The 18,293-nt window shown below is 41.6% G+C and overlaps 1 protein-coding gene across 1 annotated transcript in view; it reads left to right on the top strand.

The window, feature by feature from the left end:
- GPC4 (glypican 4) overlaps positions 1 to 18,293 on the top strand; it is a gene marked incomplete at its 5' end in the record, with an annotated part of 108,785 nt that overhangs the window by 65,869 nt on the left and 24,623 nt on the right. The window contains one exon of the mRNA XM_082681649.1: positions 5,733 to 5,891. Within this exon, the coding sequence (XP_082537775.1) occupies positions 5,733 to 5,891 (159 nt within the window). The remainder of the gene's footprint in view (positions 1 to 5,732; positions 5,892 to 18,293) is intronic.

The raw sequence follows: 18,293 nt of genomic DNA, 5'->3' as shown, positions 1-18,293 counted from the left end.
AAAAGACGAAAACTCTAATTCAAAAAGATACCTGTACCGCAGTGTTCATTGCAGCACTATTTACAATAGACAAGACATGGAAGAAATTCAAGTGTCCATCAACAGACGACTGGCTTAAGAAGATGTGGTGGATATAGATAATGGACTGTTACTCAGCCATTAAAAAGAATTAAATAATGCCATTTGCAGCAAACGTGGATGGGCCTAGAGATTATCATACTAAGCGAAGTAAAGTAAGAAAGAGAAGGATAAATACCATATGATATCACTTATATGTAGAATCTAAAAGATGACACAAATGAACCTATTTGTGAAACAAAAACAGACTCACAGATGTGGAGAACAAACTTGTGATTGCCAAGGGGGAAGGAAGGATTGGGAGTTTGGGATTAGCAGATGCAAACTATTATATATATAGAATGGATAAACAACAAGGTCCTACTCTATAGCACAGGGAACTATATTCAATATCCTGTGATAAACCATAATGGAAAAGAATATGAAAAAATATATATGTGTGTGTGTGTGTGTGTGTGTGTGTGTATATATATATATATAAACTGAGTCACTGCTGTACAGCAGAAACTAAACACAACATTGTAAATCAACTCTACTTCAAGAAAATAAAATTTTAAAAAACACACACAAAAAAGGAGCTAAGTTTTCTCCAAATCCCTTTCTGCATGAAAGGCCATCGCAAAATCGAATCTCTTACATTGGCAGTTTTCCTAAGGGCTTTCCAGTCTGTTATTCTCAAATGTCCCTCACTGCAGCCCCCACCCTTAGGGTGCAGTTTGTGTGTCTCTTCTTTACCAAAGGCATTTGGTTGCATTTTTGGTAAAATGAGTTGGGCTACGGAGAATGCTTGCTGTCCAAATCGTGCTGGTGCTGGCATGCCTGGGTTTTCTGCATTGTCCCATAAAACTTTCTGGCTGCTGTTTCCTCCATTTAGGACTCTGGAGGAGTAATCCTGAAGACATTTACTTTATCTCCTACAGGTATAGAAAGCTGACACCCTAGTGGTAACTACAAGTATTCCTCTATCATCATCTCCCCCAAAATGTGTGAGAATCTGAGAGACATTTTCTTGGCTTCTACTTGGACTTCAAAATGAAGTTACAGATAAATTGGGAGATTGGGATTGACATATATACACTAATATGTATAAAATGGATAATTAATAAGAACCTGCTGTATAAAAAAACGAAGTACATGTATGCTTTAATAAACGTATAAATTGGGTATAGTGGTGTATCAGGGAGCATCTTATTATAAAATACGTTAATAATGTCCCTTTACTCGTCTTTTACATGACAATGACAGAAAATGTCCTGTTATGTAAAAAAGACATGAATCTGGATGTTATTTTAAATGCATCTTCAATAAAATATGAAACGAAGCTGAAAAAAAAATGAAGTTACAGTTAGAAGTAGTTATGTTGATAGTAAATAGGCTGGCCTGAGAATGTAACCACCATTTATAACATTTTCTATGGGCAGGTGGGTTATGAGTAACTGGAAATAAATGGACATTATCTGCACCCCATCTGTACATCACAGCCAGCCTTTGGTGAGAGGAAGAAATGAAATAAAATGAGAAAGCACAGGTCTACAGATTGCCCGCCACAGAGCCCTGTTAAAGGATGGACTAGATTCCTCATAGTCAATGCCTGCTTCTTTAACTATTGAGTTGAAGTGCTTCAAAAAAAAGGAACCAATCCACACACTCAGCAGGATTGAGTAGTAATTTATTGTGATTGTCTTTGTTCAGCTTTGAAAAACGAAGGCATTGATATTAAGACTAAAGGGAAATTACACAGAGCTGGTGTGACTGAAAAAAGTTTGGCTCTTTCGAGTGATTTTTTTGTTTTTAATGCCACAGAGTTAAGCTTTAAAAGCACGCTTCATTGACTCTCATCCAAGCCTCCGAGGACAAGGCTAAGGGACCTTTTTTCTTTTGAGGGCCACTGACCCACAAAGAAAAACCCTAATCGAGGGCCATGTACAAAAAGCAACTTAATTTAGGTGCTTTCTTAGAAATCCATAAAGCCTTCAATTCACCTGCTTTTAAAATTAAGAACAGGGAACTCTCAACAAGTATAACAAACAAAAAAGTCCTTCGGTTTCACATTATGTGCAGTTAGAAGAGGTGGAGTGTGGTGAGAGAGAACAGGATGAGCAGAGTGAAAAGAGAGTGGAAAGCAGACAGAAGAGGGCCATGGAGAAGAACACAGAAGGTCCCGGAAGCAGGAGGTTGAGTTAGCGAAATAGAGGAGGCAAATGATGGTTGTAGATCAACCCACTGTTGACTCAAACCATTGGATGAACTTCGATTCCCGGTTCTTCTGTGGCTCTAATGCTTCAGCCTTTCAAACTAGAATTCTTCAGGAAGGGTATGTATCAGAATCCTCTAGGGCCACCCCGCCCCCCTTTTTTAAATGCATGAGCTCACCGCTTCCCCTGCAGTGGCTGTCATCTTCCTGTCCCACATTGGATCCTGTCGTCCCTGTGCTCAACGCTTTCAGCCTAAAGAACAAATTGTGACATCCTTCTTAAATAAGAAGTATACAGGATCACCAGGTTGAGAGGTGATCTGCAGAGAAAAAAAGCATGTCTCATTCAGACACAGCATTTTAGAAGCAGTCTCCAATAGGCAAAATGGAATGTCTTTCCATTGATACGTACGCCCTGGCTTTTAATCATAGAAATCATTTTTGGTGTTACAGTAGAAATATTCAGGTTTTAAAAATCAAATGAGTTGCTCCAGTTCTTAGTACAGTGCAGAGCTGTAGTTTCATTTTCAGATGCACTTGTCCCCTTTTCCTTCCTAGTAACTTCTCATCAGCGGAAACTGGTTATGGCACTGAATCCCCACTGGCCCATGTGTGGCTTGGGATTTAATTCATAAGTGTGTCTTGGACAGGGCCTTTGGCAAGAATGCCAGATTACATTTTCAAGGAATGCTTTTTAGAAACAGACAGAATACGTGGTGTATGCAAGGCTCAAATGGGCAAAAGTGGCCCGTTGGTGTGGCTTGTTTGCACTCAGGGGAAGATGACTTTGCCAGCAGAAACATTACCCAGGTATCTACCCCGTTGTCACCCTTTCCACAAGGCAAGCCTTTACCATTAGACAGAGTCTTCCTGTAAAGATCTTATCTGTAACATGGAAGTGGACTCTTTTTCCTTAGTTTTTGCCAAAACAAATAAATGTGCTTCAGTGTTCAGATATCAGCAGGTCTCCCGAAGGTCCTGCTGAGGGCCCCTGGTGGGTAGGTGGTGGGTGGAGTGCACGGGCCTTTTGTTTAGCTGCTGGCTAGTTCAGTCGGTCACCAGTAAAACTTTAATTGCTGTGACCCATTTTTGAAGGGTGTTTGTTCAGTGCCCAAATTTTAAACTCTCAACATCTAGCACCTTCTTATATGTAGAAAAGTATTCTTTCCTTTTGTCTCTTCGAATTTTCTGGCTTTAGGTTCTGTGTGTGTGTCTGTGCGTATGTGCATTGGAGGTGCAAAGAAGGGTGCTTTTTTCCTTGGTCATAGATGCCTATTTTGATAAGATCCAACGAATGACCCTTTCGTTTATTGTATGTGTGAGCCATGTTAAGATTAGGTGAATATAGATTCGCTTCCAGACTCTGAACTGTTTTGCCTTGGAAATTCAGTGCATTACCACAATCGAATCTTTGCAGGGGCTTGAAAACCAGCCTGTGATTAATTTTAGCCTGTGAAAATCTTAAAAAAGTAGCTGCTCTCTTATTATAATTCATGTACCTAGTTCTGTATGTCCTAAGTTCTCATTGTGAGCATTTCAGTTAATTTTCTTCGTGGTGTGTGAGAGTGATATGGACTCTTTAATACAGCTACGTCAAGTACTGTACTAGTTGGGGGTCCTTTGTATTACTTTATGTATTAAGATTGTGTTTGGGGAGATCCTCAACCCTGAAACCAGGAGACACCTGGATATCTCTTTGTTCATTAGGTGTCCCAGTACCAAAGGCCTGTTGTGAACGTGTTAATCCAGTCAAGAGGCAGTTCTGGTTTTGGTTGTAACAAGGTGTTTCCAGAAAACTAAGCTTCTTCCACTAATGAGATCTAAGATGTTCGGCAACCTCACAGCTCTAAACTCCTTCACATTCTTCCCTGTGCCTCCCCCCAGCCCCACCGCCTTTGTTAGAATTATCGGTTGACCAAGGGTTTCAAAAATGCCAAATGAAGCATTGAGCAGTTTCTGGATGAGGAAGTTATTTGAAGAATGTTTCCCTTCTCCCCTTCTTTAAAAGTCCTTTAATGCTACGTATCCATTTTTGTCTGGCAATAACACTCTCCCTACTTTTGAATTGCCAGGAAGGAAGAACGATCAGGAATATATCTGATTATGTAATTATTTGCATCTGTGCAGTTGACGGTACTAGTGTTCGTCAAATAAATTGCCAACACCATGTTATTTGAAATCCACCCCCTCCGCAAAACTACTTTGGTATCTGTCCGAAGTGAAGGCTTATTTCCTCTAAGCGCCCACAGCCAAGAAGCAGCGACGGCCGTCTGCTCCTGGCCCAGTCCATGTCCATGATTAGTGTTGTTAAAAAGATTTTGCTCTTCATTCCTCCTCCCTTGATTTATTATACACGCTTACCATTGATAGGTTCATATGTCTTCAGTATACGCCTTCCTGAGTTCCTGAGACCTTAGGTCTTTTCAGACCCCTTTTGTCTGTCATGGAACATGAACTGCAATGATAGAAGGAACAGTGAAGGTGAATTGGTATTGTATTGGTGTGACTAACGTGATAGTACCTGGTGGGGTTAGTTTTGAGTGACGCCGTATCTCTTGGTCATTATGAGGGAGAGGCGTGGTCTGTTCAAAGCACAATTTTTGGTCTTTGACAGAGGAGGAACAGGGCAGAAGCTCTCCAAACTCTCAGGTCCAAACCACAAACAGAATGCCGTTGGTGTAGGGGAGGCAGATGGTCTGCATGTCTTTGACATTTTCTTGGCCCTTAGGGCTACCTAAAGGCGACATTTACTGGAAGCCATTCATCTGTATTTGGACAAGTGGCTACACCGCACACGATCATAAAGGTCAATATTATAGTGTCTAACATCTGTACAGAAGATGCTGGACAAGAAAATCTTAAAACCAAGAATCATTTAACGTCCCCCTTTGTGACTTACCATAGAGTCAAATCCCAGCGTGGACTCCATTCTTTCCTCTTGGCTGACAGCTCCTTGAAATGCACTTATCCCTTGCTTTGTTCGCCACATCAATTGCTTATATATTTGCTCAGCTTTTGGTTGTTGTCACATATTTTACAAATCATTCTTCATTAACGGTACCCTCTCTTGCAGTGTAAACTCTCAAAGCTAGAAAAACTGTCTCATTTGCATGACTTGCACAGTATGTAGCATAAAATCTCGAAGAATTTATGCGAGCCTTCCGTTCATATTGAATGATACTCTCTTTACTGGCCACACCGATTTTTCCTGTATGATAACAATCTTCCTGATTGGAAAGTTCTTTTGCCTTTTGGAGATGGCTTCGTTATCTTATTTTTCCGAGAAGGAAATCAATATTTTCAGTATAATGAAACTTTTTAGATAATGCATAATGCCTGGGCCTTTGCAGGAACATCACGGAGAGAAATGAAGCCAAGCGTGTGCACCTAAATCAAACTCTTCCGTTTTGGACTTGATGAATTATGACGGAGATTGATTGTCCTACCTTTTATCTTCCAGGTGATCATTTGAAGATTTGTCCCCAGGGTTATACCTGCTGCTCCCAAGAGATGGAGGAGAAGTACAGCCTGCAAAGTAAGGATGATTTCAAAAGTGTGGTCAGTGAGCAGTGCAATCATTTGCAAGCTGTCTTTGCGTCCCGTTACAAGAAGTTTGATGGTATGTATTGGAACTTTGGTCTACGTAAGTGTAGATATTTGCTTTGTTCTTGAATTCTTTTTCTTTCTTTTTGCCATGCGGCTAGCAGGATCTTAGTTCCCTGACCAGAGATTGAACCTGGGCCACAGCAGTGAAAGCACTGAGTCCTAACCACTGGACCGCCAGGGAACTCCCTTGAATTCATCTTATACCTTTTAGTCAAGTCAGATCTACGAGCTGCCAGTGAAGTTCGTACAGTTGCTTTTCCCAAGTGCCTTTCTTCTCTCAGTGTTCAAGTTTTCTCCCAAGAGGCTCTCCTGGCTGGACCCCAGGGGCAAGTTAGCCTTACAGCTTTATTGTAGAATCCTTCCAGATACACTAGAATCTGTACGGTATGGTAGCCATTATGGAAATATGGTCACAAGGAGCCAAAAAAGAGATTAAAGTAGTTTAATTTAAATGCTTTCATTTATTTTCTTGGGTGAACACACAATAGTGTTGTTGACACAAGTCACTAAAGAAAAATCTTCCTAATAAAAAGCAGGCATCTGAAAACTTAGTCAAAATAACCACAGAGATTCTGCAGATGCTGGACTTCAAATTAAATTTCAAAATGGATCCCTCAAAGCCAACTAGAATTCCTAGAAGCCCTGTAGAACACAGGATTAATGCTCATGCAGCAGTGACCACGCGGCAGTGACCCAGAGGTAGCTGCTGGGCTCCAGTCTTCATTAAGTTCAGCACCATTCCTGGCCTCATTTTAGCTGAAGCTTTGGTCAATCCACGTTAGAGCCACAAGAAAACCTATTTCAGTCCCCTGTGCCAAATACAGATTTTCACATGCACACTTTGTTTTCAGAGTGAAGAAATAGACAATCTGAGCCAGAAGAGAGGTACTTCAATCGTATCTGAAGCAATGTAATAGATGACAGACTTTCAAAATGAAAGTATGGGGTCCAAACACCTCAGGATTCCTTTCTCTGGTGCCATTCACTCAGTTTGCAGGTCGTTATGAAGTAGATTTAATTTTAATAGGGATGATTTCCTTTGTACCTGTTGTAAAGGCCATTCTAATTACATAGTACCTTTGAAGCATGCTTTTCCTGACATTCTGTGGTGAAGAAGTACAAGGCAAATTTTTGAGACGTGAAATGTCTTTGAGCATTTCTGCAAAGGGCTCATTACCATGGTGAGAAGTGGGATTAAATTAGATTTGATCTAGCTGATAAGGCAGCTCCCAGCTAAAGAACAGGTTGTATTTCAAATGTTGCCTTTGAGATTCGTTATTTGAAACTGATAACTGATTTAATAAGTGTTAGTCGGTTCCCAGGCTGGACGACAAAAGCATATATATATATATATATATATATGTTTTTTATAAATTTATTTATTTTTATTATTTTATTTTTGGCTGCGTTGGGTCTTCGTTGCTGTGCGCGGGCTTTTCTCTGCTTGCGGCGAGAGGAGGCTACCTACTCTTTGTTGCGGTGCACGGGCTTCTTGCAGTGGCTTCTCTTGTTGTGGAACACAGGCTCTAGGCGCACGGGCTTCAGTAGTTGTGGCACGTGGGCTCAGTAGTTGTGGCTCGCGGGCTCTAGAGTGCAGGCTCAGTAGTTGTGGCATGCGGGCTTAGTTGCTCCGCGGCATGTGGGATCTTCCCAGACCAGGGATCGAACCCGTGTCCCCTGCATTGGCAGGTGGATTCTTAATCACTGTGCCACCAGGGAAGCCCCGACAAAAGCATATTTAATTTGTAATGCAGTTGAACTAAAATTTTCCAGGTAGTGTACCATTTATTGTGCCCATTTCCCCCAATGCTTTGTATGTGGAGTTGTGTTTAGTCTTTATCTCCTTTCCCTGGATGGATGGAAATAATTTATGTATCCATATATCCTGTTTATTATTCTATAATCCCCAATGCACAGGCTGTTAAGTATGTTAACACCACGTGAAGATGAGTGTTATTGGCAAAAGACATCTTAGACCACCTCTGTCTCTTGGTCACTAAGTTATCAGTATGATTATTGAAAAGAATGGTATTCTCTTGACTATGGCGTTTCTCATTCAAGACAGTAACTGAAGCAATTCTTTTTCCTTTGAGGAGAAAACTTAGAGAGATAATCAGACAGTCATCTTTGAAAACTTGAGATGCTGATATTTAAAAATTACCACTTGGGGGTTTAATAATGGGACTTAGAAGGGAAAATTCCTGCTCTTGAGAAGTGGCTAGCGTGTCAGTAGCAAGATACAGTGGAGATGAGGCAGTTTCCAACCTCCAAGGTCACTGCCTCCAAATCACCCCATTTCTTCTTAGACGTGTCTCCTCCAGGTGTGGAGTGCACAGACATTTAGTGATTTCTCTTCCCACTGGGCCTGGTAGTTTCACTATTCTTTCCCCTTCTCACTCCCCATGGTTTTATAGCATTACTCATGTGATTCCAGTGTGTACTTTTTAAAAAGCCACACAGAGAAATTTTATCAGTAAGTATTAACATGTTTTTTTAAAAAAGGACAGAAAGGGGCTTCCCTGTTGTTGCAGTGCTTAAGAACCTGCCTGCCAATGCAGGGGACACGGGTTCGAGCCCTGGTCCGGGAAGATCGCACATGCTGCGGAGCAACTGAGCCCGTGCGCCACAGCTACTGAAGCCCGTGCGCCTAGAGCCCGTGCTCCGCTGCAAGAGAAGCCACTGCAATGAGAAGTCCGCACACCACAACCAAGAGTAGCCCCCAATCGCCACAACTAGAGAAAGCCCGCGTGCAGCAAAGAAGACCCAGTGCAGCCAAAAAATAAAATTAAAAAACGGGGGGGGGCTTCCCTGGTGGCGCAGTGGTTGAGAGTCCGCCTGCCGATGCAGGGGACACGGGTTCGTGCCCCGGTCCGGGAAGATCCCACATGCCGCGGAGTGGCTGGGCCCGTGAGCCATGGCCGCTGAGCCTGCGCGTCCGGAGCCTGTGCTCTGCAACGGGAGAGGCCACAACAGTGAGAGGCCCGCGTACCGAGAGAGGGAGGGAAAAAAAGGACAGAAAAAGTTTCTCTTGCCCTTCCCTACCAGCCTTCACCTCCAATAAATGTGTTTAACGCTGTTTCTTTATCAGTTTCAAAACTGCCCATGAAAAATGATGATGAAACCCCAGTTTGTTTCTTCTGACTTCAAATTAGACTATGGCACAGACAATAAAGGTAGGGAGCATAGATTTAAATTTTTTTGAAGGAGTTGTAGCCTCAATGTGTTTGGCCTGGAGATCAGAACAGAGCTGGGATACTTTGCATACTTCCTCCAAGCTAGGCTTTCTGAGACAATTAACTGCTTTTATATGGTGAAATCTCAGTTGATTGGTATCCAACAAACCGTAATCCTCAAGTGGGTGCTGCATTTATTGATTGATTTTTTTTACATCTTTATTCGAGTATAATCGCTTCACAATGGTGTGTTAGTTTCTGCTTTACAACAAAGCGAATCAGTTATACATATACATATGTTCCTATATCTCTTCCCTCTTGTGTCTCCCTCCCTCCCACCCTCCCTATCCCACCCCTCCAGGCGGTCACAAAGCACGGAGCTGATCTCCCTGTGCTATGCGGCTGCTTCCCACGAGCTATCTATTTTACATTTGGTAGTGTATATATGTCCATGCCTCTCTCGCTTTGTCACAGCTTACCCTTCCCCCTCCCCATACCCTCAAGTCCATTTCTAAGGTTGGCAATTATGACCTGCCAATAGTCCACAAGGCCTAAAGACGATGTTGAGTGAAATTGTGTAGGGGCTATGGTGACTCTTAGAAATTCAAGAGTAGAGTGCTTTGGTCAAAGAATTGTCTAAGTTTTTATAAAAGTCAAACCCTGGGTTACTGATGTGAACGGAAGGGAGAAAGTTTGGCAGAGTAACAAGATGGCGACTGGAGAACCAAAATGGGGCAGCAAGGTGGCATAAGGAAGGCTGGGGATAAGTACTGAGGAAATAGCAAAGGACACGTGGGAACATAGGAGGTCAAAGTACTTCAGAGGAGCATCTTTTGCCATCTCCAAGCTTACAGTATAACTTTTTTTTTTTTTTTTTTTTTGCGGTACGCGGGCCTCTCACCACTGTGGCCTCTCCCGTTGCGGAGCACAGGCTCCGGACGTGCAGGCTCAGCGGCCACAGCTCATGGGCCCAGCCGCTCCGCGGCATATGGGATCTCCCCAGACCGGGGCACGAACCCGTGTCCCCTGCATTGGCAGGCGGACTCTCAACCACTGCGTCACCAGGGAGGCCCTGCGGTATAACGTTGAAGTGGTGATCCTGAGCTCAGGCAACTTCATCTGTCATCAAAACTTCAGTCATGTTTATGAGATACCACTTCTTTCTAAGGCAGGAACAAGGTTTTTTTTTTTTTTTTTTTTAAATAAACTTTCAAATAAAAATAAGGTTTCGAGGCTTTTAGGGAATTAGCCTTCTTTTACCAGAAAGCATCCCATTATCATTCTGCCTCCATGAGCTCTGGTCAGTGTGAGCGCTAGCGTTGGCATTTTGGAGTCAGTCCACTTATCTCTAAGGTCCTTTTTTGTTCTACACATGTAATTTTCTATTGTTTGTACCTCTAAAGAGACTATACAGTGTATAAACCAGTTTTGAAGTTGTAAACTCTGTGCACGTGTGTGTGTTTGCAGACCTGGCTGAAGTACAGAAGAACTTCCTTAGGCAGCACCTCCCCCCCTCCCAGTTCTCAGATTTCCCATATTTTAAACCTGCGCCTCTGAGTTTAAGGACTCACCTCTTTATTTTCTTACACGTTAATCTTCTTCATCTAATCTTTGACTTAGAATATTCAATATCAGAAATCGACTATCCTGGGCTAGAGACAGAGTCAGAAAACTTTAATGACAGAGCTAGCTGCTCCCCCTGTTGGCCAGTTTTGGGAATTTTTCTTTTTTTGAAGTAGAACTGCTAATTAACATAGCTGAATCGGTTGTCTCATGAATATGCTAATCAGATCCTCCGTTCAGGGGACTTTGAAAGAATTGCTTGGCAAAAGGAATAGAAATAATAGAAGTGCGGCATAATCCGTGTTTGGGGACCACAACATAAAAACCCGCCCCCAAATGTCGCATTTTGTGAGAGACTAGTTGTTTTTCAAAGAATCAGAGCGAAATCAAACAACCCAAATAGATTAAGATTAGAGCTGCCATGTTAAATATATTTCAGAATTACATAGTAAAAATGATGTTAACAACTACAAAGATAGATTATTGCTTGCAAACTCCCCGAATCAAATTATTTGCTAGGTGTTTTTGCATGGTGTAAAAGAAATTTTAAAAAATAGTGACGTTGTCTGATGCTAGCCCATTGGGAATACTACTTTCATTTGCCATTGTAGGAGCAAATGTAGCAACTTTGCCCAGGAGGCAGAGCCCTCCCGGTTGTCAGCCTGTTTCTGCTGTGAACCCACTGTGACCTGGGGCAATTAACTGGTCTCAGTTTTCCCATCCATAAAATCAAGGGGTTGAGCTGGATGCTCTCTAAAGACCCTTTCAATTCTACAAATTCTGTGAATCTTCTCAACATGTGACTAGACCAGCTGCTTCAGTGAAAGGTCTTACAAGATGTTAATTAGGCGTCTGCATGGTCCCCTCTATTTTCCTCCTATCATTTCTTAACCCTCCGCTACTTTCACTGGGTCTTTGAAAACCCTCCCATGAGCCTGAAGCTTGTTAACTCGAATAATAGTAGAAATGTTCTGAATTAGCTTAAAACGCACATAAAAGAAATAATTGTCCCATCTATCTGAAGAGTGCTTCATGTCCTGCCTTTGTGAAATGATAGAAAACAAGGGGGCTGGAGAGCTTAGGGGAAAGGGTGGCCACTCTTCATATTGAGCCAAATTTCTGTTTTAATCAGTGACTAAAAGTTTTCCATGGTTCATCCTGGCCATTACTTCATTAGGCCAGTAGGCTCAGCAGTGTCGGAGACGCAGCAAGTTGAAGGCATTTGAATTCCCATGCCCGTGAAAGACAAATATAGCCAACTAAGCTTCATGGCTTTTGGCTAAGCTGAAGTTTTTGGAATTTTCCTGACCCCCTGACTGCAAGTATTTTTCAACTGCACGGTTTTCTTAATTGTCCTTTGCACGGCCATACTGACTTCGTACAGACCTCCCGGGTCTTTAGTTTAAGTCTTCGACATCCTCAAGATAAATGTGTCATAGAAATGTGTGACGTACATACAACATACGGCTGTTTTTTAATCCTTACCTCAGATTTCATTCATTAAGATGTCTTTTTAAAATTTGTTGCTTTTTTAAACCTCTGCTACAGTGCGGCAATCAGGATGCGTAGCCACGAAAGTACAGAAAAAGACATGAGGCCTCTGACCTTCCTGCAAACGCAGTGTTCCTTCCAGATCATACTATGGGTGTTTGATTTGGTTGGAAAGCACTGCTACTCTGTGCTTTACAATTCTATTTTTCTTCTTTTTTTTTTTCTTTCCATGCAAAAGAGACTAAAACACTGGGTAATTTTGCTAATTCTTTGATAATCTCTGTGAAACGCGATGAGAAGGAGCCGCTGCCAGCTTACTGGAATCAAATCAAGAGCTCAGATAAAACACACACTTTTCTGTATTGACGAAGGTTTTCTGCCTTTTGAGTTGTTATCTCAGGTGTGGCCAGTTGTGGCTCTAGCATTGGCCGTCTCATTGAAAATGCTTGTGCAGCTTCCAGGGAGCTCTGAGCACACTCTCTTTGGGCCTCTGCTATTAGCTGTGGCTTCTTAAAGAAGGCGTGGTGTCAGCAAGAAGCAGCCGATCTGTTTGGAGGCGAGTGAATAAATACACAGAAGAGCTGCAGCCGAATTGCTTTTATCTATTTTTTGGTTCATTGTACTTTGAGCCTGGGAGTTGAGAGCCTTGTTGATCATCTCTGCTCACCCTTTTTCCATGCGTCTGTCTGTCCCAGCAAAGAAAAGGGCTTATTTGATCTAGCAGTGACTCTGACTGAGAGAATTCCCAAGCCAGTCAGGCCTTTCTTGTTCATTGTCCTGGCCCATCTCTATTGCGCGCAAAGCACGTGGTCTCTCTCTCTCTCTCCCTCCCCTCCCCTCCCCTCCCCCTCCCCCATTCCCTCAAGAATCTGAAGCTCTTCACAATAGAGAAGACTGGAGCGGGGAATGCTACATGGGCATGCCTTCTCTGGAGGTCAGTTTGGCAGTGTTATCAGAGGTTTCAAATAGCTTCATTCATACCCTTTGACTCAGTAACTGTACTTCTAGGTTTTGATCTCAGGGAAAGAAAGATCTGCGTACAGATTTATGTACAAGAATGTTCATCACAGTATTACTTGTAATAATGAAAAATAGGAAATTATCCTAAATGTCCCATAATGATTACATTATGATCTGTTCGTATGGTGTCATAGTATGCAGTTGTTAAAACTGATGTTTCTGAAGGCTTTTTAATCACATCGGAACTGCTAACCATACAGTGTTCCATGAGAACAGGGTATAAATACAGGATGACCTCAACCATGTGACAATACATACCTTCATAGAAAAAGCAGGAAAGAAATTCAATAAACCATTGTTGTTCTCTTAATGGTGGGATTATGGGAATTTTTGTTTTCTTCATACCTTGCCATATTTTTCAAATTGCTGCAATTTGAAAGGAATACTTTATAGGAAAAAACGGTATTTTTAAACGAAAAATGTAAACTGCTTTGGTGGTGTTTTGCCATGTTTGGGTTTTTTTTTTTTTTCAGTATTACAGTGCTCACTGTAGACAGTTTGGAAGAAGCAGAAAAAAATGTGTCGAAGGCTCCAGGATTTAAGTCGGATGAATAGAATAAAGGGAAATAAGTCATTTTTGAAAGCATGAGATAGATTACTTTTCCTATTAGATTACTTTTCCTATTGTGTCGCTGCAAAATTGGGGTGAACTAAATTGAGAAACGTTGAAAAAAACCACGCCGATTCCCTAACACCCATCCAACACCACTGTACGCACCTCGTCTTTCTTTGGTCAGGTAGACAACGTATATACATACATACGAATCAGAATCATCGCCGATTGTGCTATTTTGCGTCCTGAGTTTTCTCTTGACATTAGATCATGAGCAGATAGACTGTATTATGAGGTTTGTGTATGAGGTCATATAATAGGTCCACGTGGAGGTTAGTATATGGAGCACTTGGAACACTGCTTCAGCCTTGGAGCATTCTTTTCTTCTTCTTCTGTTTTTTTGGCTGACCACGCAGCATATGGGATCTTAGTTCCCAGATTAGGGATAGAACCCATGCCCCCTGAGGTGGAAGCGTGGAGTCTGAACCACTGGACCACCAGGAAAGTCCCCTCAGAGCTTTCTTAAACATGCCCTCGTGGACCCTTCTCAGTGAGAAGGAATCCGGCTGTGCTAAAGAGACTTGGCTAGCTGGTGCTGGGAGTACCATTGCTAGAAATGGAATGTGGTCCAGGGGAAGGGACCTTACCGTACTGACTGTGTGTCCCTGGCCAAGTTAGCCCGGAGAGAGAATTAGCATTCAAAATGCATTAACTACTAAAAGTAACCTTGGGAAGAAAGGGCTGCTCCTACAGTGGCAGGGTCCTCCAGCCCCCTTTCATATGCTAACAGCCCCTAATAAGGGCCTCAGCTGGCAATGGCCTTCTCCTCCTAGGAGAAGACCATTGTTGAGCTACAGCTGTTGATTGTTAGTCAAGTACCCCTGCTTTTAGTACACCGTGCCCTCCCTAGCAGGCACTCCTGAGGAAAGTGCCTGTTGGAAACTTAACACAGACTTGACCAAAAAAGCAAGACAGAGGAGGAGATAGTCTTTGGTTTCAGTCAGTAAAATGCTTGCTTAATTTCCTTTTTTTCCCCCCTTCCATTTGTAGGTGCTTATGTTAGCTGTTCTTCATCAAGTACTTGATCTTGGGTGAAAGAATGGATGGGTATAACTCTGAGTTTTCTTAACAGTGTGAGAAGTATGATTTGTAGCATGTACCAGGAGACTTCTTTCTTAGGAATTTTGTGGATGTGGTAACTTACTCTTTGCACGCCACACCAGGGCTGTGAAATACAGCCTTTACATTAAAGAGGAAATTAATCCTTATATGTAAAAGGCAGCTTCCTAATAATATAAATACAAGGGGGTAATTTATAGCACCAAGCAAATGGATTGAATAGAAAGGGCTTCCAGTCTCTTCAGATCACAGGTTAATTCTAGAATGCATCCTAGCACATTAATCAATAGCCAATCGATTGTTTATAAAGTAGTAGCTAATGGCACTTAATAGCAGAACTGGGGGTCTTTTGACCTGTTTCAAGAATTTTGAATGTTTATTTGATGCAAGACAAGTGGCGGGGGGATAGAAGTTCCAGAAGTACGTGATGTTCTTCTTTTTGTAAAAGACAGGATATTTACATAGAAAACTTTTATATGGAAAGGTTTTGCCTTTTCTCTCTAGTAGTTTTTCCCATGTTAAATTGGTACTACTGACATTAAGAATAATCAGATGTTAGAGCCGGAAAACACTCCCAATCTCCCAGTCTCCTAGCTCAACCGTTGCATCGAGGTGCTTCTGGTACGATGCAGATGAAATATACATGGGGAGGGTGGGGCATTGACCTGCCGCTTAATTCTCCGTTTTCCTTTCCCTGATTCTTTGCCTCGATCTTTTTGTATATATGCGTGCTGTGCATGATACTCTGTGTTGTAATATGTAAAATCTCTTCCCTGGATTTCTTCATCCCGTGTTTTTCACTCAGGAGTTGCTCCACCCTCGTAGATGTCTGGGATGTTTCACAGAATTGGAAGCTAGAGCCATTAAGCATTTCCTTTGGCTGAATTGTTCCCAGTTTTATAAGGCCTTGGGTCTTCTTAACCATTCTCCAGCAGCTTTGGCTTAATTTCTATTCCCCCCAGATGGCTAATATTTGACCCTGCCAAGAAAGATAAAAACCAGCCTTGAAAGGTTTTTTTTTTCTTTTTCAATAATTGTAGATATAAAGAAACTCTGAAGGTGACAGTAACATTATTTCACATATTATGAATAGTGTCCACTCACTGAGCAGCTATTGTGTGCTAGCCATTATCCATATGAGGTGAGCAGTAATAGCCCCATTTTATGGAAGAAGAAGCAACAGAGGCTCAGAGAGTTTAGATCTTCTGTCCCGTCAAGGTCACACAGCTCATAAATGAGAGGGCCCATGCTTTTCCTACTGTGTCCTACTGCTTTAGATCCTAGCACATTAAAGTGTTTATTTCCATTCTATGTTGTGGTCATTCATGAGCCCTAGGCGTAGCAGTTGCTTCATCCTTGGAACATAAATCCTTAAGCCCCCAAACTGAAAATTGAAGGAGAAATAAACCCTGCTCACAGACACCATATTTTAAATGCTTATAAACTGTCTCCTCTCTCACTCTCCTTTCAGACTCTCTGAGCAGCATTTTTCATGAATACAAGCATTTGCTGCAAGGGAGATCTGAACTCCAGTCAAGTCAGCTTCTGATCCTGGTGGAACTCTGGTTTACACTGGTCCTGGCTGGTTCTCTCTTAGCCACCAAGTGTCTCATAATTGGCTTCAGGCATAATGTTTACAATGGGATGATTGCTCGTTGTCTCAGACCTGCACAGTTTTTCTTCAGCAGTTAAGATCTGATTCTGAGTTCTAAATAATGGGGGGGAAAGTGGAGATGAGCTTTGCAGCGATGAATGAAGTTGCTCTTGGTGGCTGGGGACCAGGTCCTGAATGTCTAATTTGTGTTCTATCCCCCATTGTAGAAGGAAATGTGGGAAGAAAGGTGGGGGGGTGGGGAGGTTAAGGAATCTACAAGAACGTATGAATGAGAGCGGCTAGTTTGATAGGAGAAATAGATGTAAAAGTTTTTTCCCCCCTTTTTTCTTACAGCAAATTATTACGCTTTGATATTGTACCTAATTGGTATGGATTTTAGAATTTAAATTATGTCTGCCAGCCTTAAAAGATCTCTTTGAGACAAAAAGCATAGGTAGAATAGTCCCATTTACCAGGACCAGTAAGAACACGTCTAAGGAGAAATGAGTTTGGGTCTTTTGGTTCGCTTGACTTTTGTTCTGTTGACTTTGCAGGTGAAATAGATGAATATTTAAAAAAAAAAACTTTGCTGTATGAAATGAAAGATTAAGGATTTTATAGATAGTTTAAAAGTCTCTGGTGCCTCCATGAAACCATGCGTGGAACGTGGCGGGTATAGTAAAGGTGAATTGGATGGAGAAAATTCATCTTTCTAGAAATTTTCATTACAGTCTCTTTGGGCAGGAAGGTTAAGATGCATGGCAAAGCTGTGTGCTTTGATTTGAGCCCATACCAACCACTTAGTACATAGTTGTCAAATTACATAGCTATTTGGAGAGATCAAATTAGCAGATTTTAACTCCTTATATCAGTTTTGTAGAATTTCTATATATAATCCACTCAGTGGAATTATATTTGCAACTTATACGGCCACACTAAAGAATCTTTTAAAATGTGAAGGAAAGGAAATCAATTTTCTGAATGATTAAATGAATTAGAGTTTAATATGTATACAGCACCAAACTAAACTCTGAAAATATAAGCTAACATCACACACACACACACACACACACACAACCTTCCTAGCAGAATTTGAATCCCAGGAAATAAAGTAATGTCCATTGTGGTATTGGACAGAGGGCATGCTGGGTTAGAATCAGTCCTGTTCTTCGTTGGATCATTGCTCTTGTACTTCGAAGTAGCTGTATTATATATAACTACACCGACCCATAGGCTGTTGACCTGAATGAGGATCTCTAAGAATGTTTTATTTTTTCCATAAAATGTTCAGTGTCTTAGCATTTCTTTGACCTGGAACACTTTTAAGCCTAAAAAAATAGTGACATTTCATAGTGTTTTTCAGTTAAAACTGAGCTCGACATGCCACTCTGCCCCAACCCTTAAAACCAGCATTCATTAGAAATGCAAGTGAGTATTCAGAATTACTTATTTAATGAGTCATGAAAGCACAAGTCAAATAATTCTCAACATCCTGTTTCTACACTAAATGATGTGTGCCAATTTTATGAGCAATATAGTAAAAATCCAATCTAAGGAAGGACCTATGGTTGCCTTTGGAATGTGCTCTTTTGGATGGTGAAATATTAGTAGCACTGGATTGACACAAGGCTTCCATGCTGATCTCAATAACCAGGCTTTATTTTTCCAGTATGTGAAAGCCAGCACCACTTGGCAAGGACACTAGTGATTCAAGGACGGTACGGGAAGTGGACCAGGTGACATTTAAGGTCTTTTCTCGCCCTAAGATTCCACAACTTTGAAGTCTAGAAAAGTGCTGCCTGCATCTCGACTCTTAGTTGAGAGATACTTCCACACAAGAAAATTCATCCCCAAAACCTCTTTAAGAAATGACACCCAAGAATGCAACAAAAAATTTTAAGC

Source organism: Grampus griseus (assembly GCF_964374135.1).
Source record: "Grampus griseus genome assembly, chromosome: X".
NCBI classification, from domain to species: Eukaryota; Metazoa; Chordata; class Mammalia; order Artiodactyla; family Delphinidae; genus Grampus; species Grampus griseus.
The sequence above is the reverse complement of the archived record's forward strand: the minus strand, read 5'-3'. Positions and strand labels throughout refer to the sequence as shown.